This window comes from Lontra canadensis, unplaced genomic scaffold, assembly GCF_010015895.1.
Source record: "Lontra canadensis isolate GAN:19392208 unplaced genomic scaffold, GSC_riverotter_1.0 scaffold242, whole genome shotgun sequence".
NCBI lineage: Eukaryota > Metazoa > Chordata > Mammalia > Carnivora > Mustelidae > Lontra > Lontra canadensis.
The window spans coordinates 43,309-61,547 of NW_022631236.1; the positions used below are offsets into that span (position 1 = coordinate 43,309).

An 18,239-nucleotide genomic window follows, 5' to 3' on the forward strand; every position below is an offset into this window, starting at 1 on the left:
ATTGACAAGATAAAAGAAAATTTGGCATGCTATTAACTTGTTTCAAGTTGTAGCATGCATGTGAATTATTTGTATTAAGACAAGATTATTTTGGGTTACTTCAAATGTAATGTTCTATTATCTGTGAGAAGGAGTTTTATAGTTAATACCAGCCATTATTCTTATACCAAATGTGGAACTTTCATACAATTTTATTTTATTTTATTTTTTTAAGATTGTGTTTATTTATTTGACAGAGAGAGACACAGTGCGAGAGGGGACACAAGCAGGGGTGGTGGTGGGAGAGGGAGAAGCAGTCTCCCTGCTGAACAGGGAGCCCAATGCGGGGCTCCATCCCAGGACCCTGGGATCATGACCTGAGCTGAAGGCAGGCGCTTAATGACTGAGCCACCCAGGTGCCCTTATACAATTTTACAAAGGATAACATTGCTTTCTATGCACTAATGTTTTATGCAGTTTCATAAATAAAGCTTCAAAAATGTTCAAGAGGATGACTTTACCCTTTATTGTCTCTTGTTATAAAATCCACCATTCTAAGAGTTTAGAAAGTAAGCAGAAAGAATTTTGCACTGTCATCAAATATGACAGATAATACATTTTTAAGGTAATAAATTTTTCTGTCTCCCTTAAAAAGGCATTTATTTGAGAATAGAACAGTGACTTATTAACTTATAAATACACTAATCTACAGCTCTTTCTATGTATACTTTTTGGCATATATATTTTTCACTCCATGGTATTTTCCAAAACAACATTCTCACGTCTCAATAAAGCTAAACAACAACAAAATTCTCACATCTGTAATGAAGTAGTGTAACATAGGTACAATTATCAGGAAAGACAGACACAGGGGATGTACTAATTGTAGAAAAAGATATAGAATTATCCAGGTTGATGCATTAAGCAAGAAGCAAGATGACCTAAAATTCTGCTCATCTAAGGTGGCATTTTTATGTGACATCTGTGATTGTCATCACAGCACTGGGATTTTCTGGTGATTGAAAACATAAAATAGCACAGATTCTGGTAATGTTATATAGCTGATTATTTTTTCTGAAAATGATTTTATTCTATCCAAAATTTGTGAAGGATATTTTCACTGAATATACAATTATATGAATTTTTTTTTCTGTAGCACTATTTATGATGAGAAGCCAACAACAATTCTTATCATTGCTCCTTATATGAAATACGGGGGTGTTTTGGTCTCTAATGGCTTTGTCCCCCCACTTTTAATATTTATTTGCCTATTCATTTATTTCTGGTTAAAAATATGAGCTCTTCACAAATATCTAAGTGTCTATTATTGTACCTTATTGTTATCTGTAAGCACAATATTGTACATCAGAATTCTAGAACTTTCTCATCTTGCATAACAGACATGTTATATCCATTCAACAGCAGCTTATCATTTTTCTATTTTCCCAGCTCCGGTAACCACCACTCTACCTTCTGCTTCTATGAGTTTGATTATTTTAGACACCTCATGTGTGGACTCATGCAGTGTTTGTCTTTTTGTGATTGGCTTATTTTATTTACCACAATGTCTTCAAGTTTAATCAACACAGGACTTCCTTCTCTTTTAAGGCTGAATCATATTCTGTTTTATGTATATAAAACTGTATATATTTATATATACATATATATGTGTGTATATATATATATATATATATATATATTTATTTATGTATATAAATCTGTTTGGGATCAAACTCCAAGTCAGGCTTTGTGCTCAAGAAGTCTGCTTGACGATTATCTTCCTCTGCCTCTCCAACTCATGCTCTCTCTCTCTCTCTTTCTTTCCAATAAACAAATAAATCTTTAAAAAATAAAATAACTATAAACAAATATCTAGGATAGGGTTGCTATAACTCTACTTATGTAAATATCATTACTTGATTTAATCATTACTTGATTTAATCACATGAATCAGTTCAATCTCAAAGGACATTTCCCTTTGTCAATTTTCTTTTTTTTTAGGATTTTATTAATTAATTAATGAATTTATTTAAAGAGGGCAAGAGCAGAAGGAAGGGCAGAGGGAAAGGGAGTGAGAATCTCCAGCAGACTCCATGCTGAGTGTGGAGCCCTATGCAAAGCTCCGTTCCACAACCCTGAGATATCAACTTGGGCCAAAACCAAGAGTCAGCTGCTTAACCTACTGAGCCATCCAGACGCTCCTCTCCTTGTCAATTTTCCATAATATTTTCTTTTTATAGATACTGAAAGTCAAATAACAAGGAGACTCAACATTTGAAACCATGAATAATAATTCCTGAAAAAGAAATAAGAATTTGGACATTTGGATATAGAAAAAGCTAGGGATGAAATAATAGGATATTACACCAACATTTTCAATAATGCACATTTTACAAGCAACATCTAAGTGAAGTAAATTGTTCTTGTCCTGAAAGAGGAGGTAGAAATATCTTAGATGTACCTGATATGGTCTATCATGTCAAAACCCAGAGAAAATAAACTGATAGCTCCACTAAAGTTGATCACTCTCTTGAGAAGTGTCTGACATCTTAGCACCTGTAGGACTCTGGCTTTTCTGTGCCAATCAAGGATAAAGACTTCTTGTGCTCTGGGGATCTTAGGCCATTCCAAATGTTTGACTGTCCAGTACTCTTAGTGGGCTACTTCTCCTCACAAAGAATCTGAAGTGAGGGACACCTGGGTGGCTCGGTCAGTTGGGTGTCTGCCTTCAGCTCAGGTCATGATCCCAGGGTCCTGGGATTGAGCCCCATGTCCGGCTCCCTGCTTGGCAGGAGCCCTCTTCTCTCTCTCCAACCTACTTCTCCCTCTCTAGCCTGTTTCTTCCCCTGCTTGTGTTCTCTCTCTCTATGTCAAAGAAATAAATAAAATCTTTTAAAAAGGATCTGAAGTGAAAAAAACCTTCCTGAGAGTATACATTATACTTGGTGGAATGGATTCTTGAAAACGGGTGATCTTACCCATAGAAGATGGACATGTTGGTTGGTTATATTATATTTATCCTTTAATTTAGCTGCCAAAATAAATAACTCAGACCATAACACACACCCCCCACTGAAAGAACCAGTTAAAACTTTACAGTCCAACTAGTTACAAGTAATCAAATAGCTTTGGATTTTTTATTTTTTGCTATCGCCAACCCTTCATGTAGTTTCTAGATTGATACCAAAAGTAAGGCAGAACAACACATATGTAAATTAAGAAAAGACAACCTCAATTAGGCTTTTGACTGGGATTTAAAGAGCACTGGTTTCACCCTAATGATGAGGAAAGCTGGATTAAAAACTACAAAATCATAATTTTTTGGAACTCACTAGAGAACTGAGGGCACAGGACAACCGAGTAGCCTGAAAACCAAGAGAGAAAAGAAATGACACACAGACTGTTTTACCTGTGGCAGAGCACGAGAGGAACAAGGTGGCTTCCATACCAACAGGTAAAAAATTAGTTAAAATTTTATTAAATTGCTGAAGATTGAATGTGAATTAGTGTGACAGTAGGAAGCCCCTGGAGCTCCAGATACAAGAGTCCTAACCACCTACAGATTCTTCTCCATGGGCCTTCCCCAGGTGTTGACATGAAAGACTGGGGACAGACTGAAGACAGGAAAGTGCCTTCCTTGATTTTGTAGGGAATGTCTCTGTGGGAAAGGCATGCAATGCAACCCTTATCTGGGCTCTCTTCTCCAAAACTCTTAAACTGCTGGAAGAGCAGTAATAATGCCTTCCAACTTCAAGGCACTGTTGCTGGAGGAAAATAAAACAAATAAAAGCCCACAACTCCTGGAGAGGGACAGGAAATTGTCCTGAGCTCAGGATCCTATTTCCACATTAGTAAATCTATGCTACCACAGGGGGAATGGTAGGAAATAGTCTTCCATGCAATTTCTGCCATAAAGATGAGGCTAAGGTTCCCTGCCATGAGGAGGAGGGACAGGCATGCTGGGGAAGAGCCCCTCTCAGGCATGGAGGTCCTGCTTAAGACTGGAGGCCAAATCAGGACAAGAGAGAATTTGCCCTGTTCCCACACCATCAGCCTGAAAAGTACCAAGTGACAAGCTTTTTCTCTCAGATACTAAGTATAGCCACTTCCTTCAACAAGTGTTCAAGCAATATGGGCTTCAGAAAATCTTTCTGACTTTCATGGTTTAGAACTCTATCTCCATCATGGGAAGGAAAATGGTTTGGGACGTTTTGAAAAAGTCAGCCTGGTTTTGTCTCATCTGCTTTAACTTCCAAGGTCTCTGGCTTGTCCAACAGAAACATCTATCTTCCACTCCAAAATCAGCTCTTGTAAAGACAGAAGTGATTTGCCCTGATCCCTTTCTTCTGTGACCAATCATTTGCTGGCAATCAGCTGACTGACCATATTTTGGTAACATTTTATCATGTGTTTATTTGTGAGGAGCAGGAGTTCCAGACTGAGGCAAGCTTCATCTAACACGGTGATGTGAATATGTATACACAGGAGTACAGGATAAACTCATCAGAAAAGTCAAAATGGGTTTTGTGGATTTAGTGAATTAAGTGATTCAGTAAGAGTTTTTTGAAGGAGAGGTACACACATTTCTTCAGTAGAACAACATGGGAAATTTTTAAAAAATTTTTCTCTCTGTCATTTCATAAATAGGAGTCTCATGGAAAAGGACTAAACCTAGAGCACCAGAAAAGAATTATCTCCACTAACTATCTGTACATGCCTAATTCATTGTATTCAATTACTCTTTCTTTATTTAATAAAATATTTACATATACTTATCATGTATCAGGAACTTCAAGCAATTATTGTCTAAGCCATTATAATTATGTATATCTAAATGAAGAAAAGACGTAATTTCATTTCTGCTTATTTGTAGGGTTTTGAAAGCTGGAAAAAAAGCATTGTTCTCGGGTGCCTGGGGGCTCAGTTTATTAAGTGACTGCCTTCAGCTCAGGTCATGATCCTGGAGTCCCAGGAACACGTTCCATATTGGCCTTCCTGCTCAGCAGGGAGTCTGCTTCTCCCTCTGACCCTCACCCCTCATCCTTTCTGTCTTTCTCTCTCTCAAATAAATAAAATCTCAAAAAAAAAAAAAAAGCATTGCTCCCACACTGATGATAAGAAAATGCTGGATAAACTACAAATCATACATCTTCTGGAACTCATTAAGGATCTGCAGACACAAGGCAACACACCACCCTGAATTCCAATTAAGGAAGGGCACCTCTTCAAAAAGAGAGGACACACAGACTCACTTATGGCAGAGCAGGGGAAGAACTTAATATTTCCTCAAAACCCTGAAGAGTGAGTGCCATATTTACTCCTCTTTCTAGATACAAGAACAGAAGCATGGGAAGAGGAAATAATTTGTCCCAGGACATCTAGTAGGGAAGTGGTATAGTCAGGATCTCAACCCTGTTGATTTAGCCCAGTCATCCTCCCTCTGAGCCACTATGTGATGCTGCTTCTGTCATCATCGCCTGGACCTGCAACCAGCACCCAGAGGAAAACACATAGATAGAAATAATGCCACTGCTCCTGAACCTTTCTCCTTGTATTTGGCCCCAAAATGTGTGAGATTTATAACTGTATTTTCATAGAACAGAGCAAGGATAATAACCACAGAGTTGAGGAAGAGCATGAAAAATTCTTGGTTACCTGATACAACATTTTTGTCAGCTGGGGAAACCACCCAGAGAGGTTAAGAGACTAGTTTAAGATATGGGTGGTAGAGACCCAAATCTTTTTTTTTTTTAATTTTTTATTTTTTCAGCATAACAGTATTCATTATTTTTGCACCACACCCAGTGCTCCATGCAATCCGTGCCCTCTCCAATACCCACCACCTGGATCCCCCAACCTCCCACCTCCTGCCCCTTCAAAACCCTCAGATTGTTTTTCAGAGTCCATAGTCTCTCATGGTTCACCTCCCCTTCCAATTTCCCTCAACTCCCTTCTCCTCTCCAAAGAGACCCAAATCTTGACTGACTGAGTGTTAAGGCTGAAAGAGACAGAGACTTAGGGCTCTGGGGTCTGGGGCTAGGGCACAGGGGACACTACCCTTTTGTTGTAGTCAGCCTTTGTGAGATGTGGACTCTATAGGGACCAAAACATCCACTCTGCTGATAGGGACAGAGCAGTTTCAGTGGCCTCTGGTCTTGGAGAAAAAGTAAGGAATGATTATAATGACATCAACCTTATGAGATAAAATTGAGAATTGGTATTCTGGGAATCAAGACTCCTAGAGAGGGCAGGGAGAAATATGTGCAGACCTGTGTTCTGCTGTGTCCATGGACTGAAGGAGCTCACGAGCCTTTTCAACTTTCTCTCTCAACACTAGTCACTTCTGTCTCTGCTCCTCTGATAGGAAGGACTCTTCTTCCCAACATAATGAAACTAACCACTAACCTGGTGAACAAGGATAAAGGTGATGAGGACAAGGACCTAGAGAGTGTCAAACTTCCCTCCTTGGTTGTTTTACACAGAGGTGCTGAGACTCAAAATATGTTTTCTATGAACCATCCTTTCCTTTCTGAGAATGGTAGAACAAGTGCTAATGTTGGGGTAGCTGGCACTTTTCAGAGGGAAAAGGCTCTGGGTTTAAAATCTATCTAATTCAGTCACACCGAGCCTCAGTAACCTCCTCCATAATAATGAGACTAAGAAGTGTCCCCATTGAGGCATTGGGATGTTTAACCACAGCTTCAAAATGGGCAGGGGAGAGGGCACAGCTTATCCTTAAAAAGGAGGATCCTAACAACTTGAGTCACTCCATGCAAATATTTTCTCTTCTGCACATGTGAAAGAAAAGAGACCAGATTCTGCAAATCAGACCTCATTCCTATCTTTCTTATAACCCTGCTTTCATTGCAGGTACTTGGGAATGGGAAGGAGAGGTAAAAGGTGTGGCTTATGCAACATGCCCCTCCTTCTGATACCTGGACTTTTGGTATCACACAGCTTTAGGACTGCAGAATCATGGGGCTAAAGAGCAACCTGGTGTTTTGGAAAAAAGCAGTTCAGGTGGCACATGGCCAGCCTCTCTCCCCTCCAGAGCTAGCTCCCTCAACAAGAGTGCCAGAGAAGAAGGGCTGGATTTCAAAAGAGCTGACACCCAGATTTTTTTGCTTATGTACAAAGTCCACTACATGAACCTCCGCTCAGTAATTTCTGGAGGAGACAAACCTAAACGCAGTCTGCAAGACCCTGCCGAACTGACAGCACCAGAGGGAAGTTTCATCATCTAGGCATCTGCTCTTCTTCATTTGTTTCTGGGGACACCTGAAAGGATTGGTGTGGAGACAGCTTTCCAGGTGGGGACTCAAACTAAAAAGAAATTAAAAAAATAATAATGATTGCTTTATGACCTCATTTCCACTTAAGTGAGATAAATCAAATATACCTAAGGAAAAGGAATAACTTAAGAAACATGTATCTGGCACTTAGTTTGTGAAGGATAACTTGTTAGGTAATATGAAAAATTCTTGCAGGTCTCTGACCTGCACTAATAAATGAATGAGGAGAGATTGGACAGTTGCTGGAAGAAGGGGGTGAACGGAGCCTTTAATGTGTGGGGACTGCATATGTTATCATATTTAATCCTTCTGGTTATATCACAAGGGAGGTAGTTTTTCCCCCGCCCCCCTGCATGTGACTCACAAGAAGTTTGCTGTACTCAAAGTCAGAAAAGAAATAAGTAGATAGATACAGGCATGCCTTGTCTGACTGAGCTCCTCTATTGTACTTTGCAGATACTGTGTTTTTTTCAAATTGAAGGTATGTGGTGGCCCACATCAAGCAAGTATATGGGCACCATTTTCCAAAAGTATTTGCTTCCTTTGTGTCTCTGTGTCACATTTTGGTAATTCTTACAGTATTTCAAACTTTTTCATTATTATTATATTTGTTATGGTGCTCTGTGATCAGTGATCTTTGGTGTTATATTTATAATTCTTTTGGGATGCCATGAACTGTGCACATATAAGATGTTGAAATTCATCACTAACTGGTGTGTGTTTTCTGACTGCCCTTCTGATGTCTCTCTTTTTCTCCTTGGGCATCCCCATGCCCTGAGACATAACAATATTGAAATTAGGAGAGTTAACCATACAATGACCTCTAAGTGTTCTAACAATATTGAAACTAGGAGAGTTAACCATACAATGACCTCTAAGTGTTCAGGTGAAAGGAAGAGTCATATGTCTCCCATTGTGAATCAAAAGCTAGAAATTATTAAGCTTAATGAGGAAGGCAAGTCAAAAACCAAGACAGGTGGAAAGCTAGGCCTCTTACACCAAACAGTTAGCCAAGCTGTGAATGCAAAGGAAAGCTTGAAGAAAACTAAAAGTGCTACCCAGTGAACATATGAATAATAAGCAAGCAAAACAAGCTCATTGCTGATATAGAATACTTTAGTTGGCTGGATAGATCAAACCAGCCACAACATTCCCTTAAACCAAAATCTAACCCATAGCAAGGTCTCCCTTCAATTATGTGAAGCCCGAGAGAGGTGAAGAAGCTTCAGAAGAAAAGTCTAAAGCTAGTAGAGGCTGGTTAATGAGGTCTGAGGAAAGAAAATGTCTCCATAACATCAAACTGCAAGGTGAAGGGGCAACCGCTGAGAGAAGCTGCAGCAAGTTATCCACAACATCTAGCTATGATATTAATGACCACGGCCTCACTCAACAACAGATTTTCAATGTAGATGAAACAGCCTTCCATTGAAAGAAGATGCCATCTAGGACTTTCATGCAGCTGCTGACTTTAAGTTAAAACCAATGTTCATTTACGTTCTGAAAATCCTAGGGACCTTAAGAAGTATGGTAAATTGGGATACCTGGGTGGCTCAGTTGTTAAGCATCTGCCTTCAGCTCAGGTCATGATCCCAGGGTTCTGGGATTGAGTCCCATATCAGGCTCCTTGCTCAGTGGGAAGCCTGCTTCTCCCTCTGCCTGCAGCTCCCCCTGCTTGTGCTCTCACGATGTTTCTCTCTCTCTCTCTCTCTGACAAACAAATAAATAAAATCTTTGGTGGCTCAGTCTGTTAAGCGTCTGCCTTCAGCTCAAGTCATGATCCCAGGGTCTTAGGATCAAATCCCGCATCAAGCTTCTTGCTCGGTGGGGAGACTGCTTCTCTCTCTGCCCTCTGGCCCTCCCCCAATTGTGCTCTTTCTCGCTGACAAATAAATATATAAAATCTCAAAAAAAAATTACAGTAAACCTACTCTTCCTGTGCTCAGTAAATGGAATGTCACAGCCTGAATGACAGCACAGCTGTTTACAACATGGTTTATTGGATATTTTCAGCCACTGTTGAGACCTACTGCTCCGAAAAGAAGATTCCTTTCAAAATAGTACTTCTCATTGACAGTTTCCCTAGTACCCCAAGAGCTCTAATGGAGATGGACAAGATTAATGTTGTTTTCATGCCTGCTAACACAACATCCATTCTGCAGCCCATGAGTCAGGTGGGGACTAATTCTGACTTTTAAGTCTCATTCTTATTCTTTAAGAAATAAAATTCATAAGGTGATAGCTTCCACAAATGAAGATTCCTCTGATGGATCTGAGTAAAGTAAATTGAGAAACTTCTGGAAAGGACTTACCATTTTGGACACCATAAAGGACATGCATGGTTCATGGGAAAAGATAAAAATATCAACATTAACAGTTTAGAAGACGTTGATTCCAACCCTCATGGAGAACTCCAAGGGGTTCCAGACTTCAGTGGAGGCAGGAACTTCAGGAACTGCAGATGTGCTGGAAACAGCAAGAGAACTAGAATCCGAAGTAAGCCTGAAGAGCTGACTGATTTTGCTGCCATCTCATGATACTTCAATGCATGAGGAGTTGCTGCTTACAGATGAGCAAAGAATGTGTGTCTTTAGATGAAATTTACTCCTGGTGAAGATGCTGTGAAGACTGTTGAAATGCCAACAAAGAATTTAAAATATTATGTAAACTTCACTGCCAGAGTAGAGGGGCAGGGTTTGTGAGGATTGACTCCAATTCTGAAAGAAGTTCTACTGTGGGTAAAATGTCATCAAACAGCATTACATGCTGCAGAGAAATTGTGAAAGAAGGAGCCAATCAATGTGGCAAACTTCACTGTTGTCTTATTTTAAGGAATTGCCCTAGCCACCCCAACCTTCAGCAGCCAGCACCCTGATCAGACATCAGCATCGAGGCAAGATCTTCCACCAGCAAAAAAGATCACCACTCGCTGAAAGCTCAGATGACGGTTAGCATTTTTTAAAAAACGAAGTATTTTTTTAAAGATTTTATTTATTTATTTGAGAGAGAGAGCATGAGAGGGCAGAAGGTTAGAGGGAGAAGCAGACTCCCCATAGAGCTGGGAGCCTGATGCAGGACTCAATCCCGGGACTCCAGGATCACGACCTGAGCCAAAGGCAGTTGCTCAACCAACTGAACCACCCAGGTGCCCCTAAACAAAGTATTTTTAATTAAGGTATGTACATAGGGTTGTTTGTGTGGTTGGTTGTTTTTTTGTGGGGGTTTTTTTGTTTGTTTGTTTTGTTTTGTTTACATAATGCTGTTTCACCATTTTGTTTTCTTCAAACGACTGACAGTGATTTGGAAGAGAGACAGAGGACACACACATAGAAAAACCAGGAACATGCCACCACTCTGCACATTGCCCAACATGTTAAAGCAGCAGGATCCAAACATACAGTGAACTCTTTGTGACCTAGATGTTTTTCCATAGAAACAAACTAATATTGGCTCATTTCTACAAGTCCAAATCTTTCATGACCACCCTGAAGAATCCACATTCTTGAGGACCTAAGCTGAAAAGATGTATCGGAGTCCTAGGAAGTCAAAGTGAACAGGGAACAACCCAGCAAGAACAAATGCCTCAGAGCTAAATATTTAAGTGTCAATAACTTCTAGCCAAAGACCATGTGGAACACACCTAGAAGCCAGATGAGTCAGATTTATTGTCTGTTGCGACAAGAGAGACAGCACACCTTAAGGAAGTGTGCCACATCTCAGTAACAGTGTCAGGAGGGACTTGCCAGGTGATTTGGGGAAGGGTTCGAGGAAGCATGGGTTTGCTCTGCTTGGATACTGTCAGAAAGCACTGCAATTCTATTGAAGACTCTTGTCCTTGAAGCAGGAAGAAAGCACAGGGATAAAGAAGTGGCAGCCACTTGTTACCTGGGGAGAGGAGTATTTGGCCATTTTTGCAGAGAAGACAGCCTTCTTGTTTTGTCCATGCTCAAACATGACTGTGACACAGTTTCTTTTTTGTCTCCTTCCATCATGGCCACAGAATGACTGATGTTGTTGTTCTGTAAAAATGTTATGTTTTAAGGTCTGCTTTTTTAAAAAATTCTTTCCCAAATTCATAAAACTCAAATTCCAAAGTGGAATGTGGAACTATTTTAGATAAATGACCTGTCATGCAGGAAGTAGCAGAGGGACAAATAAGTACAGACAATGACTTTCTTCTAACATTTACATTTAGAAATTTACAACCACTGACTCTGTCAAGAAGTCACCTTGATTTTTTAAAATAAAAAATCAGCACCATTTGTTGAAAAGACTATTCTATCTCCATTTGTCTAAACATCTTTTTTTATCTAAGAATTTATTTGTTTATTTGAGAGAGAGAGAGAGAGAGAAAGGATGAGAAGGGGGAGGGTTCGAGGGGAAGCAAACTCCCTGCCAAGCAAGGACTAATGCAGGACTCAATCCCAGGACTTCAGGATCATGACCTGAGCCAAAGGTAGTCGCTTAACCAACTGAGCCACCCAGGCACCCCTAGACATCTTGGTAGCAAATCAAATGGCCACAAATGTCTATCTATTTCTGGGCACTCTATTCCATTTCATTGGTTTATTTTTCTTAATGCCAAGACTCCTCTATGATGATTACAGTGGCTTTCTAATAAGCCCTGAAATCATGTAAATTTTAGAATCTGTGACTTTCTTCAAATAAGACTTGGGATGTTTTATGGCTAATTTGAAACTATAGATCAATTTGGGGGAGAAATGATGACATGCTAGCAATAGTAAGTCTTCTGATCCTTTTTCCCTTTCATGTATTGTTATGGATAGTTTCAACTGCTGCATCTTCAATTTCATTGATCTTTTCTTTTGCAACATCTAATCTACTGCTAAAAACAGCCAGTGTATCTTTCATTTCAGGTGCTATATGTTTTCATTTGTATAAGTTCCATATGCATCTTTTTTATGTCTTCCATTTTTCTTCTCATGATCATGTGGTCCTTTATGTTCTTAAACATGAGGAGTAATATTATTATAGCTATTTAATGTCCTTGTTTGCTAGTTCCAACAGCTCTGCATCTACCCATTTTTATTTCTTTAGGCAAGGAGAAACCTTATCTGCAAGTATTGCAAAGAGTGGGAGAGACTCTTACAACAGGGAAGAGGCACTGTTGTAACAGAAAAACAAAACAAAACAACAATTTTGACCATAGGCCTAGCAATGTCTCCTCTGGGCCCGTTTTTGTTTTTTTGTTTGTTTGTTCGTTTGTTTGTTTTGTTTTGTTTTTTAATTTATTTTCAGCATAACAGTATTCATTGTTTTTGCACCACACCTAGTGCTCCATGCAATCCGTGCCCTCTCCAACACCCACCACCTAATTCCCCCCAACCTCCCACCCTCCACCCCTTCAAAACCCTCAGATTGTTTTTTCAGAGTCTGTAGTCTCTCATAGTTCACCTCCCCTTCCAATTTCCCTCAACTCCCTTCTCCTCTCCATCTCCCCTTGTCCTCCATGCTATTTGTTATGCTCCACAAATAAGTGAAACCATATGATAATTGACTCTCTCTGCTTGACTTATTTCACTCAGCATAATCTCTTCCAGTCCCGTCCATGTTGCCACAAAAGTTGGGTATTCATCCTTTCTGATGGAGGCATAATACTCCATAGTGTATATGGACCACATCTTCCTTACCCATTCGTCTGTTGAAGGGCATCTTGGTTCTTTCCACAGTTTGGTGACCATGGCCATTGCTGCTATAAACATTGGGGTACAGATGGCCCTTATTTCACTACATCTGTATCTTTGTGGTAAATACCTAGTAGTGCAATGGCAGGGTCATAGGGAAGCTCTATTTTTAATTTCTTGAGGAATCTCCACACTGTTCTCCAAAGTGGCTGCACCAACTTGCATTCCCACCAACAGTGTAAGAGGGTTCCCCTTTCTCCACATCCCCTCCAACACATGTTGTTTCCTGTCTTGCTAATTTTGGCCATTCTAACTGGTGTAAGGTGGTATCTCAATGTGGTTTTAATTTGAATCTCCCTGATGGCTAGTGATGATGAACATTTTTTCATGTGTCTGATAGTCATTTGTATGTCTTCATTGGAGAAGTGTCTGTTCATATCTTCTGCCCATTTTTTTTTATATGATTGTCTGTTTTGTGTGTGTTGAGTTTGAGGAGTTCTTTATAGATCCTGGATATCAACCTTTTGTCTGTACTGTCATTTGCAAATATCTTCTCCCATTCTGTGGGTTGCCTCTTTGTTTTCTTGACTGTTTCCTTTGCTGTGCAGAAGCTTTTGATTTTGATGAAGTCCCAAAAGTTCATTTTCACTTTTGTTTCCTTTGCCTTTGGAGACATATCTTGAAAGAAGCTGCTGTGGCTGATATCGAAGAGGTTACTGCCTATGTTCTCCTCTAGGATTCTGATGGATTCCTGTCTCACGTTGAGGTCTTTTATCCTTTTATCCATTTTGAGTTTATCTTTGTGTATGGTGTAAGAGAATGGTCGAGTTTCATTCTTCTACATCTAGCTGTCCAGTTTTCCCAGCACCATTTATTGAAGAGACTGTCTTTTTTCCACTGTATATTTTTTCCTGCTTTGTCGAAGATTAACTGACCATAGAGTTGAGGATCCATATCTGGGCTCTCTACTCTGTTCCACTGGTCTATGTGTCTGTGCCTATATGCCAGTACCATGCTGTCTTGGTGATCACAGCTTTGTAGTAAAGCTTGAAGTCAGGTAACGTGATGCCCCCAGTTTTATTTTTGTTTTTCAACATTTCCTTAGCGATTCGGGGTCTCTTCTGGTTCCATACAAATTTTTGGATTATTTACTCCAGCTTTTTGAAGAATACCGGTGGAATTTTGGTTGGAATGGCATTAAAAGTATAGATTGCTCTAGGCAGTATAGACATTTTAACAATGTTTATTCTTCTGATCCAAGAGCATGGAATGGTCTTCCATCTTTTTGTGTGTTCTTCAATTTCTTTCATGAGTGTTCTGTAGTTCCTCGAGTACAGATCCTTTACCTCTTTGGTTAGGTTTATTCCCAGGTATCTTATGGTTCTTGGTGCTATAGTAAATGGAATCGATTCTCTAATTTCCCTTTCTGTATTTTCACTGTTAGTGTATAAGAAAGCCACTGATTTCTGTACATTGACTTTGTATCCTGCCACGTTGCTGAATTGCTGTATGAGTTCTAGTAGTTTGGGGGTGGAGTCTTTTGGGTTTTCCACATAAAGAATCATGTCATCTGCGAAGAGAGAGAGTTTGACTTCTTCATTGCCAATTTGGATACCTTTTATTTTTCTTTGTTGTCTGATTGCTGTTGCTAGGACTTCTAATACTATGTTGAACAAGAGTGGTGAGAGTGGGCATCCTTGTCGTGTTCCTGATCTCAACGGGAAGGCTGCAAGCTTTTTCCCATTGAGGATGATATTTGCTGCGGGTCTTTCATAGATAGATTTTATGAAGTTCAGGAATGTTCCCTCTATCCCTATACTTTGAAGTGTTTTAATCAGGAATGGATGCTTGATTTTGTCAAATGCTTTTTCTGCATCAATTGAGAGGACCATGTGGTTCTTCTCCCTTCTCCTCTGGGTCCGTTTTTACTGTTTTTTTTTTTTTTCTCCTGCTTATGGATCATGTTTTCCTGATTCTTTCCATGCCTAACATTTTTTATTGGATGCTAGACAATGTGAATCATAACTATGAGTTGATAGACTAATAGTGTTGCATTTTGTTTTGGTGCATAGTTAAGCTATTGGAATGAGATGATCATTTCAAGACTTGCTTTTAACCAGGGTAGGGTGGATTTAGAACAGACAAGTCTGAATTCAATCCTCTGCTGAGCATCTCACCTGATGCCCTTATGTTACGAGGTCTTTCCACTTCAGCCTGTCAGAATACAAACTCTTCCCAGACTTTTGTGAGCTATCAGAATTTTTCCACCTGATCTTTTCCAGTGGTTCTTTTCCTAGGATAAAGGCCAAGGTAGTCTCCCCTTACACAGTTCAGCAACAAGCCAAAGACTGTAGGAGGCTGCTCTTTCCCAAAGATCTCCAAAACTCTCTCTCTCATTTTCTGTCTTTCTCATTCTCTCTCCCCAGCCCTTGCTTTCTCTCTTTCTGGAGCTCCATGCTGGCCTCTATCTCTGTATGCTCAAGTCAGTGAGACTGCTGTGGTCTGGTCCGGTTCCATTTCCTGGAGCTGCAGCCTTCAAGCAAGCAGATGCAATCATGAAGCTCATTTTTTCTCTTCCTTTTCTAGGGTTGGCAGTTCTGTGCTGCACGATGTTGTTTCATTTGCTGTTTAGTTTTCTGTTTTATTTCCTAAGTATTTGATCTCTTTTAAAAAAATATTTTATTTGGCAGAAAGAGAGAGAGAGAGAGAGACAGAGGGTGCACAAGCAGAGGGAGTGGCAGATGGAGAGGGAGAAGCAGGCTCCCCACTGAGCAGGACCAGGGATCATGACCTGACCTTCAGCTTAACCACCTGAGGCAGCCAGGCACCCCATCATTTGCTGTTTAGTTCTGTCATTTTTTTTTTTTTTTTTTCCGGGTGAGAAGGTGAGTCCAGATCCTGTTACCTTAGCTTGGCCAGAAGCAGAAGCCTCCTCCCTGCCGTTTGAGTCACAAAGTTACCCAGTTCTGACCTGAGCGTGGCATCTCACTCACAGTTGGTTTTAATGCAACATCTTCTCAGATCACTTCTTTGGTGCCTTCACTTAGAAGGGACTTTGTACTCCTCCAAAGATCATAGTTCCAAAGTACAGTGCTGTGACACGGGCTCTTTTCTTCTTTTCCATGTGGTTGAGATTTTATAGAATGTTTTGATAATCCCAATTTCAGGCAGTGAATCAAATATGAAAAAATGCTATAATTATTCTACCTAGTAATCTGTACAATATGCACCATAGGTGTAAGAACGAGGTTTTGAGATGGTGTAAGGCTTAAAAGGGGGCTGCTGGTGGTGGTAAATACCAGTTTGGAATATAGCCTGGAAATTTTTTAATAGGTTTGTTTACATTTTAGACCATGTCCTAATGCCCACATTGAAAAGACTGCAGCAAAACAGCCTGCAATATGTAGCACTTTAACTCAGGTGGGGTGGAAGAAGAGGAAGAGGAGGGGACAGAAAAGGATGGGAAGGAAGAAGAGAGGGAGAAGGAGCAGGGATAGTTGTAATAAAATAACATGTTCAGGGGCACCTGGGTGGCTCAGTGGGTTAAGCCTCTGCCTTCATGATCTCAGGGTCCTGGGATCGAGCCCTGAGTCGGGCTCTCTGCTCAGCAGGGAGCCTGCTTCCCTTTCTCTCTGCCTGCCTCTCTGCCTACTTGTGATCTCTGTCAAATAAATAAATAAACTCTTTTAAAAAAATAACACGTTCAGTGCTGACTATATGACAGATAGTCTTCAAAGCCCTTATTGACTCATTTAATGTATTAACTCATTTAGTCCCCACAAAAATTCTATCAAGTAGATAGGACTACTAGCCCATCTTCTTTTGAGGTTGTGAAAATCACCAAAAGGAATCCTTCCGAATGGACTCAGGAAGCCAGCAGAGGGAGCCCTGGCCATACTACTCTCCCTTGCATTCACAGCGGGCCCAACAGAAAGTAAGCACCACCTTACTCCCAGTGAGCAATGACCATGACCACAACTCAGCCACTAAAAAGCCTCTATACTTGGAACCTTTTCTTTACTCCAATAGACCTTTTGTTTAGAACAGCCTTCCCAACTTCTCTCTGACTTATATAAATAAGTGTTCCTCTCTGTTGTTCTCCAGACTTGCCTACCATTTTCTACAGCTTCCTTATCCTGAACTGCAATTCTTTGCTAGTCCCAAATCAGCCATTTTTGGTGGTAAAATGACTGACAGTTTTATTTGTGAGGTTAACAGAGGAAACCAAGGCCCAGAAAGAGTAACTTCCTTCCCCACTGTTCCATAGCCCTTCACTGGTGGAGTCAGAAGAATCACTAATGGCAAATGAATTTCAAAAGAAAATGTGCTTGTTAATCTAAAGTGAAACTGACAGCTGGAATACACTGAAGGGTAAGAAAGTGAACTAAAAACATGTAGAAAGAGCCTCCTGTGCTTTCTACCATGCTCAGCCTTCCCTGGAGCTGGTGAAGACTTTAGTAATGCTCACACGGATGAAGAGACACGGAAGGGGGACCTGATCACTGGACGAGAACTTACTACTCATTTTTTTGAATCGCCTCCAGCTTCTTCTCATTTCTGGCTATTTCTTGGTTCGTCCTCTAGGCTACAGTATCTTCCACAATGTTCCTATTGCAAGGTGCCCAGATGCTGCAGACACTGGAGAAATCCCTGAGGAAGAGCCTTCCTGAATCTTTAAAGGTGACTGTAGAAATTTCTGGGTGGGGAGAAAGGAATAGAAATTTCCTGTGAAACAAGAAAAGAGATTAACATTTATTGAGCATTTGGTCTGTGACAAGTGCTAGTGGTGTTTTCTCTCCCTGAGTGGCATTACCTCTGTACAAGATATGTGCTATGATGTCTGTGTCACTGATGAGAAGACAGAGCTCAGCTTGGTGATTTACCTAATATCACATAAATAGTAACTTCAATGCTCTATTATGAACATGGGTATGTTGGAACCTAACTGCCATTTGCTTTATATTCTGTGATTACAGAAGTGTTCCCTTACTACTTTCCAAAAGAACATTCTGTAATAACATTGGAATTTTGTCCGGATTTTTCCTCCAAATTTCACGGAGACTGCATATGAATGTTTAGTTTATTCTCCCGAAAAGAACACTTCCCAGGTGACAGGTTAACCATCATGTCCTCTCTAAAATTCCTAAGAAGTCAATTCCCATTTTAATTTAAATTTCCCAATTTCTCCGAACTGACTGCACATCAGGCTATTTCATGACTGACTCTCAGTATCTCCCTTAACCTAGTACATCTGATCAGAAATCTCAGGATTAAATTAGACGCACACATAAATACCTACATCCAGAACTGGGCAAGCACGACTCTT

At 40.2% G+C, this 18,239-nt stretch overlaps 1 protein-coding gene across 2 annotated transcripts in view; it reads left to right on the plus strand.

The window, feature by feature from the left end:
• Positions 1-18,239, plus strand: part of LOC116862434 (glycine N-phenylacetyltransferase-like) — a 62,376-nt gene that overhangs the window by 27,796 nt on the left and 16,341 nt on the right. Inside the window, exons 1-2 of one of the 2 annotated variants that reach the window (XM_032849716.1) lie at positions 7,107-7,289; positions 17,498-17,593. The exons of the other annotated variant lie outside the window; for it this stretch is intronic. Of the exons in view, the coding sequence (XP_032705607.1) occupies positions 17,516-17,593 (78 nt within the window). The 5' untranslated portion in view covers positions 7,107-7,289; positions 17,498-17,515. Of the gene's footprint in view, positions 1-7,106; positions 7,290-17,497; positions 17,594-18,239 lie in introns of those variants that run through there. 2 annotated transcript variants of the gene reach the window in all.